This window comes from Tachysurus fulvidraco, chromosome 20 (genome assembly GCF_022655615.1).
Source record: "Tachysurus fulvidraco isolate hzauxx_2018 chromosome 20, HZAU_PFXX_2.0, whole genome shotgun sequence".
Classification (NCBI taxonomy): Eukaryota; Metazoa; Chordata; class Actinopteri; order Siluriformes; family Bagridae; genus Tachysurus; species Tachysurus fulvidraco.
The window spans coordinates 21,372,716-21,390,017 of NC_062537.1; the positions used below are offsets into that span (position 1 = coordinate 21,372,716).

Genomic DNA, 17,302 nt, shown 5'->3' on the forward strand with positions numbered 1-17,302 from the left:
TAATCAGTGTAACTCCACCACAGGGTGTAATTACACCAGCCGCTGAGAGTCACTGACACTATGATTTCTCTTTCTGACGTCCATCTCCTCACCTGTGCACGTTCTCCAGGTTAAAGTCTGGACCGCACCACGAGTCCAGCAGGAGGATCAGACGCTCCTGCAGGTCAGCGTGATCCTGAACGTATGCCTCAGCCAGGGGCAGCTTGTCCATCAGGATCAGAGGAACACACATCTGAGAGAGAAACCAGCAAAGAGCAAAGCTGAAGTGGGAAAAACAGGAATTGTGGGAATGGAGGGGTTTTTTTAAATTACTGACTTGTTCCATGTCAAGTTCTTCCTGAAGTCCTAACTTCATGCCAAGCTGCGCTGCCTGCAGACAAAAACACACGTTCAGTCAAACGCCGTTCAGTCAAACTCTTAACCACACAATATTTCAACAATATTTAATCTTTTTGCTGGAAGCAAGTCAAACATTTATATATTCATATTTGTGTATTCCAGCCAACAGTTCTGGTTGTGTGGTGGTTGCCATGGTAGCAGAACGTGTTAACACTAATAAATTAACTCGTGTTTCATTATTTATAAAGTTTAATTTAACACATTACTGTTAGTGATATTTGTCTGGAGGTCCTGATTGTGCGTCCTTATTTGCATATGTTATTTGCATACATTTGCATATTCATAGAGTCTTAAACTACCTTAAATAAACAAAACAGAAATAACGTTTATAAATGAATGAATTAAAGCATTTTTAAAACAAATGAAACACGACGGTATGTGTTTAAGAAAACATGACGTTTCACAGCAAAATGAATAACAGTCACCGCTGAAAATATTGGCACCCCATCTGAGAAAATAAAGGCAGGTATCTGTTTAAAGCTCACAGCTTTCCTCATGTTGAGTTATGAACACGTTTTGTTTGTGGTTGTGGGATTAAACACACGTCCTCATGGTGTTTTTGTGCACGTCCTCACGTCCACACGTCCTCACAGTGTTTTTGTGCTCTTAAACCTTTACCGTCTGAATAAAGAGGTGATTGCATAACCATTACATAACCTAATAGACAGCAGGAGTTTTAGCACCAATTATGTCTGTGAAAGTTTAATTTCTGCCCCAAGGCCAAACCTGTTCTTGGAAACATCTCACTTCAGATCCTGACTCCATGTTCTGACACATCAGAAGTTAAAAAAAAACTGGAACTAAATAAATGAATGAATGAATGAATGAATGAACAAACAAACAAACAAATAAAAAAATAAATAAAGGGTCTGAACCTCTCTGAAACAGCCACTGTTCTGCAGCAAGGCCACTTGCTCCAACAGCAGGTTCTTCTCTAGGTTCTTCAACTCATAGATCTCCAGCAGGAGGTCCATGCATCCTGGCTGCAAAGTTGTGATGAGTTCTAGAGCCCGGAACTGCAGGTTCCTCTTCTCCTCCTCGTCCTCCAGCTCCTTCAGGCTGACCTGCACCCGGGAACATCTCCAACTCACAAACTCATTCAGGAGGAACTGGGCCAGTGTGATGGATCTGCACTTCTGGACACTCGGGCAGCCGTCCAGCAGCATCAGGAGCCCATCCAGGGGTGAGCAGAACCGGGAAAACCCGGACAAAGCCTGATGTCTCAGCTAAAGGAAATAAAAATGAATAAAAGAGCTTGTATTAATGTGTCTGTAACTAAATCTAACTGTAAACAGATAAAAACTACAACATGGCTGCAAGACTGTGAAGACCAACAGTGCAGCGCTGAGGGATGTTCTGATCTCACCTCCTCCAGATCCTTCCTGCTCCACAACTCACAGAGCTGCTCTCTCAGCATAGCCGCATTATTACCTATACACACACACACACACACACACGCACACACGCATAGTCACAGTCTAACCTGTACACACACACAGTCTAAACTTTATACACACAGTCACAGTCTAACCTTTACACACACATACACACACACACACACAGTCACAGTCTAACCTTTACACACACACACACAGTCTAAACTTTATACACACAGTCACAGTCTAACCTTTACACACACATACACACACACACACACACACACACACAGTCACAGTCTAACCTTTACACACACACACACAGTCTAAACTTTATACACACAGTCACAGTCTAACCTTTACACACACATACACACACACACACACACACACACACAGTCACAGTCTAACCTGTACACACACACACACACACACACAGTCTAAACTTTATACACACGGTCACAGTCTAACCTTTACACACACATACACACACACAGTCTAAACTTTATACACACAGTCACAGTCTAACCTTTACACACACATACACACACACACACAGTCACAGTCTAACCTGTACACACACACACACACACACAGTCTAAACTTTATACACACAGTCACAGTCTAACCTTTACACACACATACACACACACACACAGTCACAGTCTAACCTGTACACACACACACACACACACACAGTCTAAACTTTATACACACAGTCACAGTCTAACCTTTACACACACATACACACACACAGTCACAGTCTAACCTGTACACACACACAGTCTAAACTTTATACACACAGTCAGTCTAACCTTTACACACATACACACACAGTCACATCTAACCTGTACACACACACACACACACACACACACACACACACACAGTCACAGTCTAACCTGTACACACACAGTCTAAACATTATACACACAGTCAGTCTAACCTTTACACACACATACACACACACACACACAAACACACACACACAAACACACACACAGTCACAGTCTAAGCTGTACACACACACAGTCTAAACTTTATACACACAGTCACAGTCTAAACTTCACACACACACACACACAGTCACAGTCTAACCTTTACACACACACACACACACACAGTCACAGTCTAACCTGTACACACACACAGTCTAAACTTTATACACACAGTCACAGTCTAACCTTTACACACACATACACACACACACACACACACACACACAAACACACACACACAAACACACACACAGTCACAGTCTAAGCTGTACACACACACAGTCTAAACTTTATACACACAGTCACAGTCTAAACTTCACACACACACACACACACACACACACACACACACACACACACACACACACACACACACACACACACAGTCAGTCTAACCTGTACACACACACACACACACACACACACACACACACACAGTCTAACCTGTACACACACACATCTGCATTACTTCCATTCTTCTTCTCTCTCTCTCTCTCTCTCTCTCTCTCTCTCTCATGTGTGTTTAAATCCCTAAAACACTTTTATTTATCTTTAAACATTACAACACAGATCATCACCTTTTAAAACCACTTTCAACCTTTAAACACAAAAACATTTAAGTGTTTTAACATTTTAAACTTTATCATATTTTGATGTTTAGGATTAAATAATATTGATACAGTGAGTGATTCCGTGTCTGTGCACCACCGGTCCGTGTCTGTGCACCACAGGTAAGTGTCTGTGCACCACCGGTCCGTGTCTGTGCACCACCGGTCCGTGTCTGTGCACCACACACAGGTAAGTGTCTGTGCACCACACACAGGTAAGTGTCTGTGCACCACACACAGGTAAGTGTCTGTGCACCACACACAGGTAAGTGTCTGTGCACCACACACAGGTAAGTGTCTGTGCACCACACACTGGTAAGTGTCTGTGCACCACACACTGGTAAGTGTCTGTGCACCACACACTGGTAAGTGTCTGTGCACCACACACTGGTAAGTGTCTGTGCACCACCGGTAAGTGTCTGTGCACCACCGGTAAGTGTCTGTGCACCACCGGTAAGTGTCTGTGCACCACAGGTAAGTGTCTGTGCACCACAGGTAAGTGTCTGTGCACCACCGGTCCGTGTCTGTGCACCACCAGTAACATAAGTACAATGGATTAAAAGCAACGCACGGCCTTTGATGAACTCTTTCTTCCCGCACTCTGAATGTGTGTTAGATGGAGAGAGTTCACACCACATGTGAATGGAGAGAAGAAAAAGAGGGTCATTTAATGTGTGCAAGAAGGAGAAGGGAGGAGGGAGGATGAAGAGAAGGAGGAAGAGGAGGAGGCATTATAGCTGAAGAGGTGCTGAGCCCTTTGTGTTTAAGGAGCCATTTAGGATAGACGCAATACCGCAAGAAGATTCGCTGAGAAGATGAGAAGATTTCTCAAGGAGGAGGAGAAGAAGGAGGGGAGTTGAAAAAAGGAGGGATAACAATAGAGGAGTGGAGTGGAAGTGTATACACTCGTTTAAGCCATGCTGAATGCGTCATGCTGTGTGGTCAACACCTCTCAACAACTCTCTCTCTCTCTCTCTCTCTCTCTCTCTCTCTCTCTCTCTCTCTCTCTCTCTCTCTTTCCTTCCCCTACTCAAACCTCCCCCTCTCTGTTTTTTCTCGCATTTCCTTTAAAAAAAAAAGGACAATGCGAATCCCGGCTCCTGCACTGATCACCATGGGGTGTGTGGTTACAGGACAATAATCCACCCCCACGTGTTATATTCCACGTCACAGTTTTTATCCGTTAATAGTTACGTATTAAGTTATAGTTATAGCAGCTATAAACTGTGACCTCTCTCTCCTTCTCTCTCTTTCGGTTAATAAGACAGAAAGCAAAATCTCAGCTTGTCGTGTTACTGAGAAACACAAAGAAGTGTAAACTCTGCTGTCCTGAAGATGTGGAGAACTTCAGCTTCACCTCTGAAACTGGAGACTCCTTCCATTTACAAGCTGCATCACGTCAGCCGCTATCGCTCGAGCGTCTCTGGAAACATTAATATAACATCTTCAGACCAATCAGACTCCAGCACACAACAGTGCTGCGGTGTAACACACACGGGGAAGTCGTGGCCTAATGGTTAGAGAGTCTGACTCCTAACCCTAAGGTTGTGGGTTCGAGTCTCGTCACTTAAATCAATGATGGTAAAAATGGCTTAATTTGCTTAACGATCTATTTTGAACCAAGACGAGGGAATCGGTACACAGCGTCACCGTGAATATCAGCGCTCTCACGAGGATGCTCGTCCAATCAGATCAGGACATCATTTAACATCGACAGCGAAACATAAATATCGCACCTCAGACGGCTGAGATAAACTTTGATGGTGAGGATAAACTCTACAATTCATTTTTGGCTCCAGTTCAGATTTATTAATAAATAAAATGAAAGGATTTTAGATTTGTTGCTCAGTAGCATGCAAAGGCGCCACCGTCAGGCCACAATAAACCACACAGAGCGCTGAGAAGGAGAGAGACGACGACACAATACGCTTCGTCTAGTAAACGACTGTGTGTACGTTGCTCTGTCTGAGAGTTAAACTTTATACTGAACTTTAAATACCTACGATTTTCTACACGCGTGTTTGTTGACACGTCACATTTTTCGAAACATCATTAAAAAGAAAACAAAAAGCTTTATTCGTGTAACCCGATGAGGCCGTGCGACTGAATATTTCAGCGCGCACACACACACACACACACACACACAGGTTCTGTGAGTCCCTTCAGAAAACTTCACACAAACAACATAAATCGTAGCGGCAGTGTTCCAGTGAGCAAGATGGGGCAGAGCTGAGAGACAAAAACACCGCTGCATGTTTCTGCACAGAGCTTCGAGCAAAACATGAACCTGTTCACAATCCTCTTACTCACACACACACACACACACACACACACACACACACACACTCACACTAACACACACACACACACTCACACTCACACTAACACACACACACACGCACACTCACACTCACACACACACACACTCACACACACACTCACACACTCACTCACACACTCACACACTCACACACTCACACACTCACACACTCACACACACACTCACACACTCACACACTCACACACTCACACACACACTCACACACACACTCACACACTCACACACCACTCAGTCGTTTCCCATGACTCTCCACGGCCCTTGGTGACAGTCAAGCAAAACACACCTGACAATCTCTCGTCTTTGTCCTAACCCTCTCCTTGTTCTTTCACACACACACACACACACACACACACACACACACACACACACACACACACTCGCGGGAAAGCCGGATGAAAAGAAGGAGACGGTGGAATGTGGGTTGTTCCTGTGTTTAACAGATACAGTGAGAGTTAAAGGGGCGGTTTAAACAGAAAACACACCGTTTTAAATTCTTTCATTTTCCTCTTTATCCTAAACACTAACACATGCTCAGGGTCTGAGGGCTTCTTATAGTCCTGCACTGTAGCTTACAGACTGCTAACACGCTAACGGCTAACACGCTAACGGCTAACACGCTAACGGCTAACAGGCTTAACAAGAGTGTCTCTTAACCCCAGTGTTAAGAGACACACACACTCTCAAACTCACCAAACACACACACACACACACTCTCAAACTCACTAAACACACACACACACTCTCTCAAACTCACCAAACACACACACACACACACACTCAAACTCACTAAACACACACACACTCTCAAACTCACCAAACACACACACTCTCAAACTCACTAAACACACACACACACACTCTCTCAAACTCACCAAACACACACACACACTCAAACTCACACACTCAAACTCACCACACACACACACACACACTCAAACTCACCACACACACACACACACACACTCAAACTCACCACACACACTCAAATTCACCACACACACACTCACACACACACACACTCAAACTCACCACACACACACTCAAATTCACCACACACACACTCAAACTCACCACACACTCAGACACACACTCAAACTCACCACACACACTCAAACTCACCACACACACACACTCAAATTCACCACACACACACACACACACACTCAAACTCACCACACACAGACACACAAAGACACACAAACTCACCACACACACACTCAAACTCACCACACACACACACTCAAACTCACCACACACACACACACTCAAACTCACCACACACACACACACACACACACACACACACACTCAAACTCACCACACACACACAAACTCACCACACACACACACACACACACACTCAAACTCACCACACACACACACACACTCAAACTCACCACACACACCCACACAAACTCACCACACACACCCACTCAAACTCACCACACACACACACACACACACACACAAACTCACCACACACACACACACACACAAACTCACCACACACACACACATTCAAACTCACCACACACACACACACATTCAAACTCACCACACACACACACACACACACAAACTCACCACACACTCAAACTCACCACACACACACACACTCAAACTCACCACACACTCAAACTCACCGCACACACTCAAACTCACCGCACACACTCAAACTCACCGCACACACACACACACTCAAACACACCACACACACACAAACTCACCACACACACACACAAACTCACCACACACACACTCAAACTCACCACACACACACTCAAACTCACCACACACACACTCAAACTCACCACACACACACTCAAACTCACCACACACACACTCAAACTCACCACACACACACAAACTCACCACACATACACAAACTCACCACACACACACACACACAGTTTGATATTAAAGAGCTATTAGAAACAGAAAACGTCAGTCATTAAGTGAAAAAGGTCCTCCAGCGTTCTTCAGTTGGATCATGGTTCAATTAAGAACTTCACTATCAGTTGTAAGGTTCCTCTGTAGGTGTGTGTGCTGTACACTCTGTATAACCTCGTTTGATGTTTTTAAACATTTCTGGGGACATTAAGATTCTGGACTTCCACCATTTATTATCATTAGTCTCAGAGCTTTGGTGTAAGATTAACGGGACAGTTAACGTTAGAACAGCTGATTGCTGCTTGATCTTCAAACCTCCTCTGTTACACTACACAGTCATTTATTAATAAGGAGCTAATATTAATATGATAGAACTCTGTAGGGGAATGGCAGGAGGATGTGACGGGCGTGTTTCATTTGCATACTCATGCATATTCAGAAAACCTTGCACATCTCTGACAATAGTGTCTGTCTTTGGTGTTTAAGAACATATTAATGTCGTTTATCCTACAGGTATTCATTTAAACAGTTTAATATCAAATCACACGCTACACAGAACAACAGATAACATCTAAAATGATAGTGACAAAGATTAATGACAGAAAAGTGCTTTTAATCACGTTGTACCGTCTGATCTCCAGGTCTCATTCATTTTCTTCCAGCAGGTGGCGCTCTAGCCGCACTGAATCAGCTTCCTGAAAAAAAAACAAAAAACAATTTCATACACATTCACAAATGATCTTTAAATAAACATTATGTTCATTGTTACACTATTTATTGTAGTTTTCTCCTTATTGTAGATTATCGTTATTAACAATATGGTTATTGTTTAGCTAATGTGTATTGCATCATCACTTGTACGGAGTCGATTCATTATGTTAGGCTACTGGAGTTGTTTTTCTTAGACGACTTTTTATTAATTGCTTCTCCTCCTAGAGCTTTCGAACCACATGCACCGAATTCGGATATGTCATAGACGCCGGTCTGAAGTTTGTCGGAACTTTCGGTTTTCCCGTAGCGGGCGATCGAACATCCCAAAAACTCCCATAGACTTGAATGGAAAATTGTTAAATGCTCAGGCACGGCTTCTCTTCTGTGTTCTCCTAGTGACTGTAGATGTAAAGGAGACTCTCATTACATGTAACTATCAACTCCACACTAACAATCCAATGATTCCAAAAGTATTGGCCCCTAGTCAATACATTTACTACACATCCATCCATCCATCCATCTATCTATCTATCGTTCATTCAACAGTAAGAATGGCATGTCCTGTTCTATGCAGTAGAATCAGAATCAGAATGAGAAAGATCTTTGTTGTAACAGAATGAAGGGTGTCGTGTAGTTGGTGATGATAAAAAGTAGAATACCATAATGACTGCAGTATTCACATGAAATGTCCAAACACTCAGTAGCCACTTTTCTCCAAAAGTATTGGCACCCCACCGGCTTTTCTGGTGACGGCACTAGACGTCACGTGCAGCCCCGCCCCCAAAATAAGCAAAATCACAAATTTTGCACAACATGGGCATGTCATATATAAAAACACTCAGCCCAAAGAGGGGAACTGCCTCACGTGTATTCTGGTCACGTCACGTGATGTCACATGCAGCCCCGCCCCCAAAATAAGCAAAATCAAAAAATTTCCACAACATTGACATGTGACATATTAAAACACTCAGGACAATGAGGGTAATTGCGTCACGGGTATTCGGATGACGTCACATGCTCATATCTGTTCACCTCCAAAAGTATCGGCACCCTAGCGTGCACTAGCTGTCACAAGCTTTTTGTCCACTTGCCTCAAAAAGTCTCACATACCCTTATGTCCAGTCGCCTCCAAAAAGCACTGGCCTTTGCGAACACTTGCTTTGTCAAAGCCAACATCAAAGTTTGTTGCGACAAACTTTACAAATCTTGTTTCAATATTGTTTCACTATGAACATCTGATCAACGGAGACAGATCGCCGATATTAGAACTGAACTGAACTTTGGACTTATATAAAAATATGACATGGAGCCGATGAGAGTCGATTCTAAAAAAACAAAAAGTCGATTCAATGATTCTAGGCATAAAAAAAAAATCAAAGCGAGTCAAATAATTCGGAATCGATTCTAGACAATGATACGATTCATTGTGTGTAAATAAAATGCCTCGGAATCTTCGAGTTAGAGACAGAAAGCAAATATTTGGAATTTGATTCAGCAAATCTGAGAAAATCAGAGCTTTATAAAACATGCTGTAACAACTCGGGACTCACGTCGTTGGATCAACGAACACACAGGAATATAACTGCAGCTAATACGTCTCTTAACTTGAGTATAAAAATTACATAAATTACCGAATTAATATTTTAATCATGTGATGAATTAGATGTCAGTGATCTTGTAGTCAACGACGTGTTCACTGATTAAACCTCATTAGGAGTTTACGTAGTAGCGCAAGTTAAATAAATAAATATTTATTTTAAATATTTCAGGCATGAAGCATGTTTAAATTCACAGATTAATTGACCGATGATCTAAATAATCCTTTCCTGCGGCGGTATTTCTGCAGCGTATGATCTGGGATACGGCCAGATATTTTGGAAGCGAGATCTCCTCGGAGACCGAGACGTGATCCACACGCAGGTGCTTGAGGTTTCAGCACAATTTGACCCCAAAAACCTGAAAGTGTAAAACCAAAAGAGCAAATCGTTTATTTTTCCCCTTCCTCCCTCTTTCTGTTCTGTCTGCTCTGGCATCTGGTCCTGATATCCTTCACATCCACACCAGCAAGTTTTTTGGGGTTTTTTATGACATTCATACTTTCACACTGAGATATTTTGCAAGTTCTCGTTGACAAATGAGGAAACATTTCACACCAGGTTTTTCTGCTCATCATCTCACCATCAATCTGGATGTGTTTTCACCAGCACATGTGCACACATCTCTGTTTGTCTGGGCATTAGATTGATGGAGAAACTGAACACCGAGCTTGAGCAGCTTTTGTTTCATGGTATTGTAATGAATAACGTATGAGCAATGTGCCCGAGGTGTAAAAATGCAGATACACACACATATTTCTCCCTCACTCTCCCTCCCTCCCTCCCTCCCTCCCTCCCTCCCTCCCTGTGGGAACACCAGGCCACACCGGGGCTCACTGCCAGCTGGCTGGATGTCATGCTTTGAGGTTGTAGATGTTTTTTAAGGCTGAAGTCTGGACTGTTTCTCTCTCGCCTGTTCCCCAGGGGAGGGTCCTGGCACTGAACCACACACACACACACACACACACACACACACATTTTTAACGGGTGCTGTTTTACTGACACCAAATGGACAAAATGGATTATGACTCCACTCTTATTTATTTATTTATTTATTTAACCCTCATGTAGCTCATCTTTCCATACTGATAACCCAAACAAGTTCCCTACTGAGACCCAGAACATCACAGACCCATTGTTGTTGTTGTTTTTTTTAATATAACTCTATGTCGATTGCTTTTGCATGCAGTCAGTGATGAGCACTACAAGTATGGCGTGTAAAATCTCCTCGTACCGTATGTCGAAATCAGAAGGATTTTTAAGAGTAAACAAGTCGTTATCTGACTGACACGGATACGCCGGTGCACCATTCGCACAAATAAATAAATAAATCTCTGTTAATCAGTTCATATCACTAAACCCTAATCTTCTCCTCTGGATGTTAGGCCACACACATTACCTGAGCTAAAGAAACACCGAACCTCACCGCAGTGGATTTCATTCAGTTTACAAATGTACTTTAGTTTAATCAGTTTCTCTGTTTACCAGGAAAAAGATCAATTTATTTACATTTCTAATTAACGTCGTGCCTCTTCTAATACGACTAAAAATCCTTTACCACAGTACCAAGGAACTATTTTAATTTTAAAATAAAATGAGTTATTAGTTTTATCATCATCACGTTAATCAAGTTGTATGTATTTAATGATTTTGTGTGTTTATGGAGTGAGATGGAAGTGAACACATCAACATACTGTCTGTTTATTGTATGCTTAATTAGCATGTGATACACTCACACACACACACACACACACACACACTCACACACAGCTAAGTAAAGTTAAGAATTTAATTTGTTAAGAATTACATTAAAATAAAGTTTGTTTATAATAAAAATGTGAGGTTTGACATTTTTTTGTTTAGATTTTGAATAGAAATAGAAGAAAAATAGTAAATAGAAAAAATTAAAATGTAGAATTTCAGAAATCTACAGTTTCAATTCTTAAACTAATGAATAACACTTCTGAATAAACACACTATACTACACTACACTCACACTATACTACACTACACTCACACTATACTACAGGACACACACGAGACGACACACGACACGACACACGAGACGACACGACACACAGGAGACGACACGCACACGAGACGACACGACACGCACACGAGACGACACGACACGCACACGAGACGACACGACACGCACACGAGACGACACGACACGCACACGAGACGACACACGAGACGACACGACACACGAGACGACACGACACGCACACGAGACGACACGACACGCACACGAGACGACACACCACACGACACGACACACCACACGACACGACACGCACACGAGTACGACACGACACGCACACGAGACGACACGACACGCACACGAGACGACACACCCACACGACACACACGAGACGACACGCACACGGGACGACACACGAGACGACACGACACGCACACGAGACGACACACGAGACGACACGACACACGAGACGACACGACACGCACACGAGACGACACGACACGCACACGAGACGACACACCACACGACACGACACACGACACGACACGCACACGAGACGACACGACACGCACACGAGACGACACACCCACCACGACACGACACACGAGACGACACGACACGCACACGAGACGACACACCACACGGACACGACACACGGAGACGACACGACACACGAGACGAAACGACACGCACACGAGACGACACGACACGCACACGAGACGACACACCACACGAGACGACACGACACACGAGACGACACGACACCGCACACGAGACGACACACCCACGAGACGACACGACACGCACACGAGACGACACGACACCGCACACGAGACGACACGACACGCACACGATACGACACACCACACGACACGACACACGAGACGACACTGACACGCACACGAGACGACACACCACACGACACGACACACGAGACGACACGACACCATAGACGACACGACCACGCACACGAGACACACGACACGCACACGAGACGACACACCACACGACACGACACACGAGGACGACACTACACTCACACTATACTACACACCACACTACACTACACACTATACTACACTACACTCACACTATACTACACTACACTCACACTATACTACACTACACTCACACTATACTACACACCACACTACACACACTATACTACACTCACACTGTACTACACACTATACTACACTACACTCACACTATACTACACACCACACTACACTACACACTATACTACACTACACACTATACTCACACCACACTACACTACACTCACTACACTTATACTATACTACACTACACACTGTACTACACTAAACTCACACTATACATTACACTTACACTATACTACTCTACACACTGTACTACACTCACACTACACTACACTAAACTCACACTATACTACACACCACACTACACTAAACTCACACTATACTACACTACAACTACACTAAACTCTATACTACACTACACATTATACTACACTAAACTACACACACACTACACTTACACTATACTACACTAAACTACACTACACTCCACACACTATACTACACTCACACTATACTACATTTTTCTCACGCTCTCCCGCCGCACATCATATTTCTCACGCAGAAAAACTTTTTGACTATTTATCATATATTTAATAAGCCGCAGCGCTGTCTCTATGGAACTGGGCAGGAATCAAGCGCATCTCAGTTCTGAGTCGAGCCTGACACTTATCAGCCAATCAAACAAATAGAGGCTACACAATAGCCAATCAAAAAATAGCACTATCTGGGTAAGATTTAACACAACAACCAATGAAAAAAAAACATATACATTAGAGAGGCTATTTTCGATGGTCGGTTTGAACAAAACCTAAACATGAAATAGCTCGTCTCTGGACGGGACATTGTCCTCAATCATGTCCCTAAACATGTCTGGGCTTGTGCTGAACTGTTTTATATGGGAGCAACATTACACATGATAAAGGGGTCCAAAAAGGTAACAAACACTTACAATAAACACCACCAGTCATAATCTCTCTCTCTCTCTCTCTCTTACACACACACACACACACACACACACACACACACACATTAATAAATGGAAATTAAACAAATACTTTGTATTTGATTAAATTGCTGTCGGGGGGGGGGATTTTGGTTTGGTTTGTCTTCAAAACTTGAGAGCCCTGTATACTACATAACACTATACTACATTACACTCACACTTATACTTACACCACACTACAACATACTCACACTTACACTATACTACATTACACCACACAACACACTCACACTACATTACACTACACCTACATCTACACCACACTCACACCACACTACAACATACTCACACTTACACTATACTACACTACAACATACTCACACTTACACTACACTTATACTTACACCACACTACAACATACTCACACTTATACTACACTACACTTACACTATACTACACTATACCATACTCACACTTACACTACATTACACTATACTTATACTTACACCACACTACAACATACTCACACTTACACTACATTACACCACACAACACACTCACACTACATTACACTACACCTACATCTACACCACACTCACACTACAACATACTCACACTTACACTGCACTATACTACACTACAACATACTCACACTTACACTTGCACTGCACTATACTACACTACACTCACACTTACACTATACTATACTACACTACACTCACACTATACTACACTACACTACAACATACTCACACTACACTACACTTACACTGCACTATACTACACTACAACATACTCACACTACACTACACTCACACTTGCACTATACTACACTACAACATACTCACACTTACACTGCACTATACTACACTACAACATACTCACACTTACACTGCACTATACTACACTACAACATACTCACACTTACACTTGCACTGCACTATACTACACTACACGATACTACACTACACTCACACTTACACTATACTACACTACAACATACTCACACTTACACTACACTACACTTACACTGCACTATACTACACTACACTACACTACAACATACTCACACTTACACTACACTTACACTCACACTTGCACTATACTACACTACAACATACTCACACTTACACTACACTTACACTATACTACACTACAACATACTCACACTTACACTACACTATACTACACTACAACATACTCACACTTACACTACACTTGCACTGCACTATACTACACTACACTACAACATACTCACACTTACACTACACTATACTACACTACACTACAACATACTCACACTTACACTACACTTGCACTGCACTATACTACACTACACTACAACATACTCACACTTACACTACACTAACACTGCACTGCACTATGCTACACTACACTCACACTTGCACTATACTACACTTACACTCACACTTGCACTATACTACACTACAACATACTCACACTTACACTACATTACACCACACCCACACTATACCTACACCTACATCTACACCACACACACACTTACACTACATTACACCACACCCACACTATGTTACACCACACAACACACTCACACTACACCTACATCTACACCACACCCACACTTACACTACACTACTAAGTAGTTAGAAAATTAATTAGGACGTACACATACATAGATGCGACATTGCTTTGTTGTTGTTTGTTTACCAGATTAACATGAACTTTACCGAACTTTGCAGTTCTGTGTGTCGCTTAAAATAGAATTTAAATTCAGACTGAAATGCAGTGGTTAGCTACAACATGCTAAATTGACAAGCTAGTTTAAGCTAAGCGTTGGCTCCTTTTTTTCCATCTAACGTGGAACATTATACAAAATAAATAATGATCGGCGGTTAGCTGTGTTTTATTCCTGTGTATTAACAAGTGTATAATTTGTTGTACTTACACTGAATAACAGCGAGAATAAGCATTTAAATGAAGCTCGCTTCCTGACGGAACCATATAAATACGTCTTGTGTCTCACGGTCGTCTGATGAAGTGACGCGTTGGAGAAAGAAACGTGTTATTGCTTGTGAACTTTTTAGTCCTGTTTAATACTGTTTGTAGTGTGTTTTATATTAGTATAAAACGTGCATATCCGTGCTAATGTATGTATTTAATCAGTGATTTATTTTCTGTAACCTGTAAATAAATCGTCACATTCTTTGTTTCTGAGAATAATTTATTTTTTCATCGCAAAAAAAATGCCGTGTTTTTGTGCTGCAAATAATAACGTTTAGTATGAATAGTGATGATCAAAGGTTTAAGGCTGACTTGTGGGATCGAAGTTGTGTTGTTGTGTTTTTTATTTATTTATTGATGTTTTTTTGACAGGGACAAATGCATAAAACATTGCTTTATAAAATACAAAGTAGATGCCATGCATACAGGTTTATAGCCATGACTAATTTGCAACCCCTGTCCCTGGTTAGGCTTGTAAAGTTAAAACAGAAATTATACAATAGTAAATCAAGAATTTATAGCTATTAAAATACATGCAATAAATACATTCCATCCATAAGCTAAAATGGGCTTAAATAAATATAGCAATCACTATAAAACAGAGTCTAGACATATTTAACAATACAAAACACATTATGCATATGCAACCTTATGTTTGCATACATTGCGTTGTATCCTATACAGTCAATGTTCACAGAGTTGTTTCGGTTTCATCCACTGCTTTAAATGTGTATTAAAAACCTTGAGTCTTGTTAATGTTTTAATTTCTGGTGGTAAATCGTTCCATAAATTTATGCCTCTTACTAAAAATGATGTCTGACCAAATGTTGTTCTACGTTTTGTGGCTGTACAGTTTCCACTAGTTGTGCCTCTAGTTCTTATTCCGCTCTTTTGTTTCACTACTAACTGACAGAGTATTTCTGGTGCAAGGTTGTTCATACACTTAAAAATTTGTTTTAAAAATGAATACAAAACTCAATATATTATGCTTCCTTAGAATGATGCAGTGGTGCCATCTTATACGTTTTTGGTCCATTACTTTTAATGCCTGTTTATATAATGACCTAATAGGTGTAATTGTTGTTTGATTGGCCTGACCCCAAACAGTGATGCAATATGATAGATGAGAAAATATCATAGAATGCATAAATTGCTGTGCATGGGTATATATGGTCTTATCAATCGAAAGCAGTTTAAATTAGTCTTGACAGTTCTACACAGCCTTTTTACATGACTATCAAACTTAAGATGAGAATCTAATGTAACCCCTAGAAATTTGGTATGTGGTATTTGGAAATTTGGGATGTGGTAGCCTAGTGGTTAAGGTGTTGGACTAACAAATCGGAAGGTTGTGAGTTCGATTCCCAGGTCCACCAAGCTGCCACTGCTGGGCCCCTGAGCAAGGCCCTT

General features: G+C 41.9%; 1 protein-coding gene across 5 annotated transcripts in view; it reads right to left on the minus strand.

Annotated features, from left to right (window-relative positions):
- exd3 (exonuclease 3'-5' domain containing 3) overlaps positions 1-15,981 on the minus strand; it is a 51,803-nt gene extending 35,822 nt beyond the window's left edge. Inside the window, exons 1-6 of one of the 5 annotated variants that reach the window (XM_027162400.2) lie at positions 15,837-15,981; positions 8,240-8,307; positions 1,766-1,830; positions 1,275-1,625; positions 317-370; positions 93-232 (exon numbers count right to left, since the gene is read on the minus strand). In XM_027162400.2, the coding sequence (XP_027018201.1) occupies positions 93-232; positions 317-370; positions 1,275-1,625; positions 1,766-1,830; positions 8,240-8,264 (635 nt within the window). In that variant the 5' untranslated portion in view covers positions 8,265-8,307; positions 15,837-15,981. The other 4 variants (XM_027162403.2, XM_027162402.2, XM_047804990.1 and 1 more) reach the window with 4 other exon arrangements.
- Positions 15,982-17,302: the final 1,321 nt, after the last annotated feature.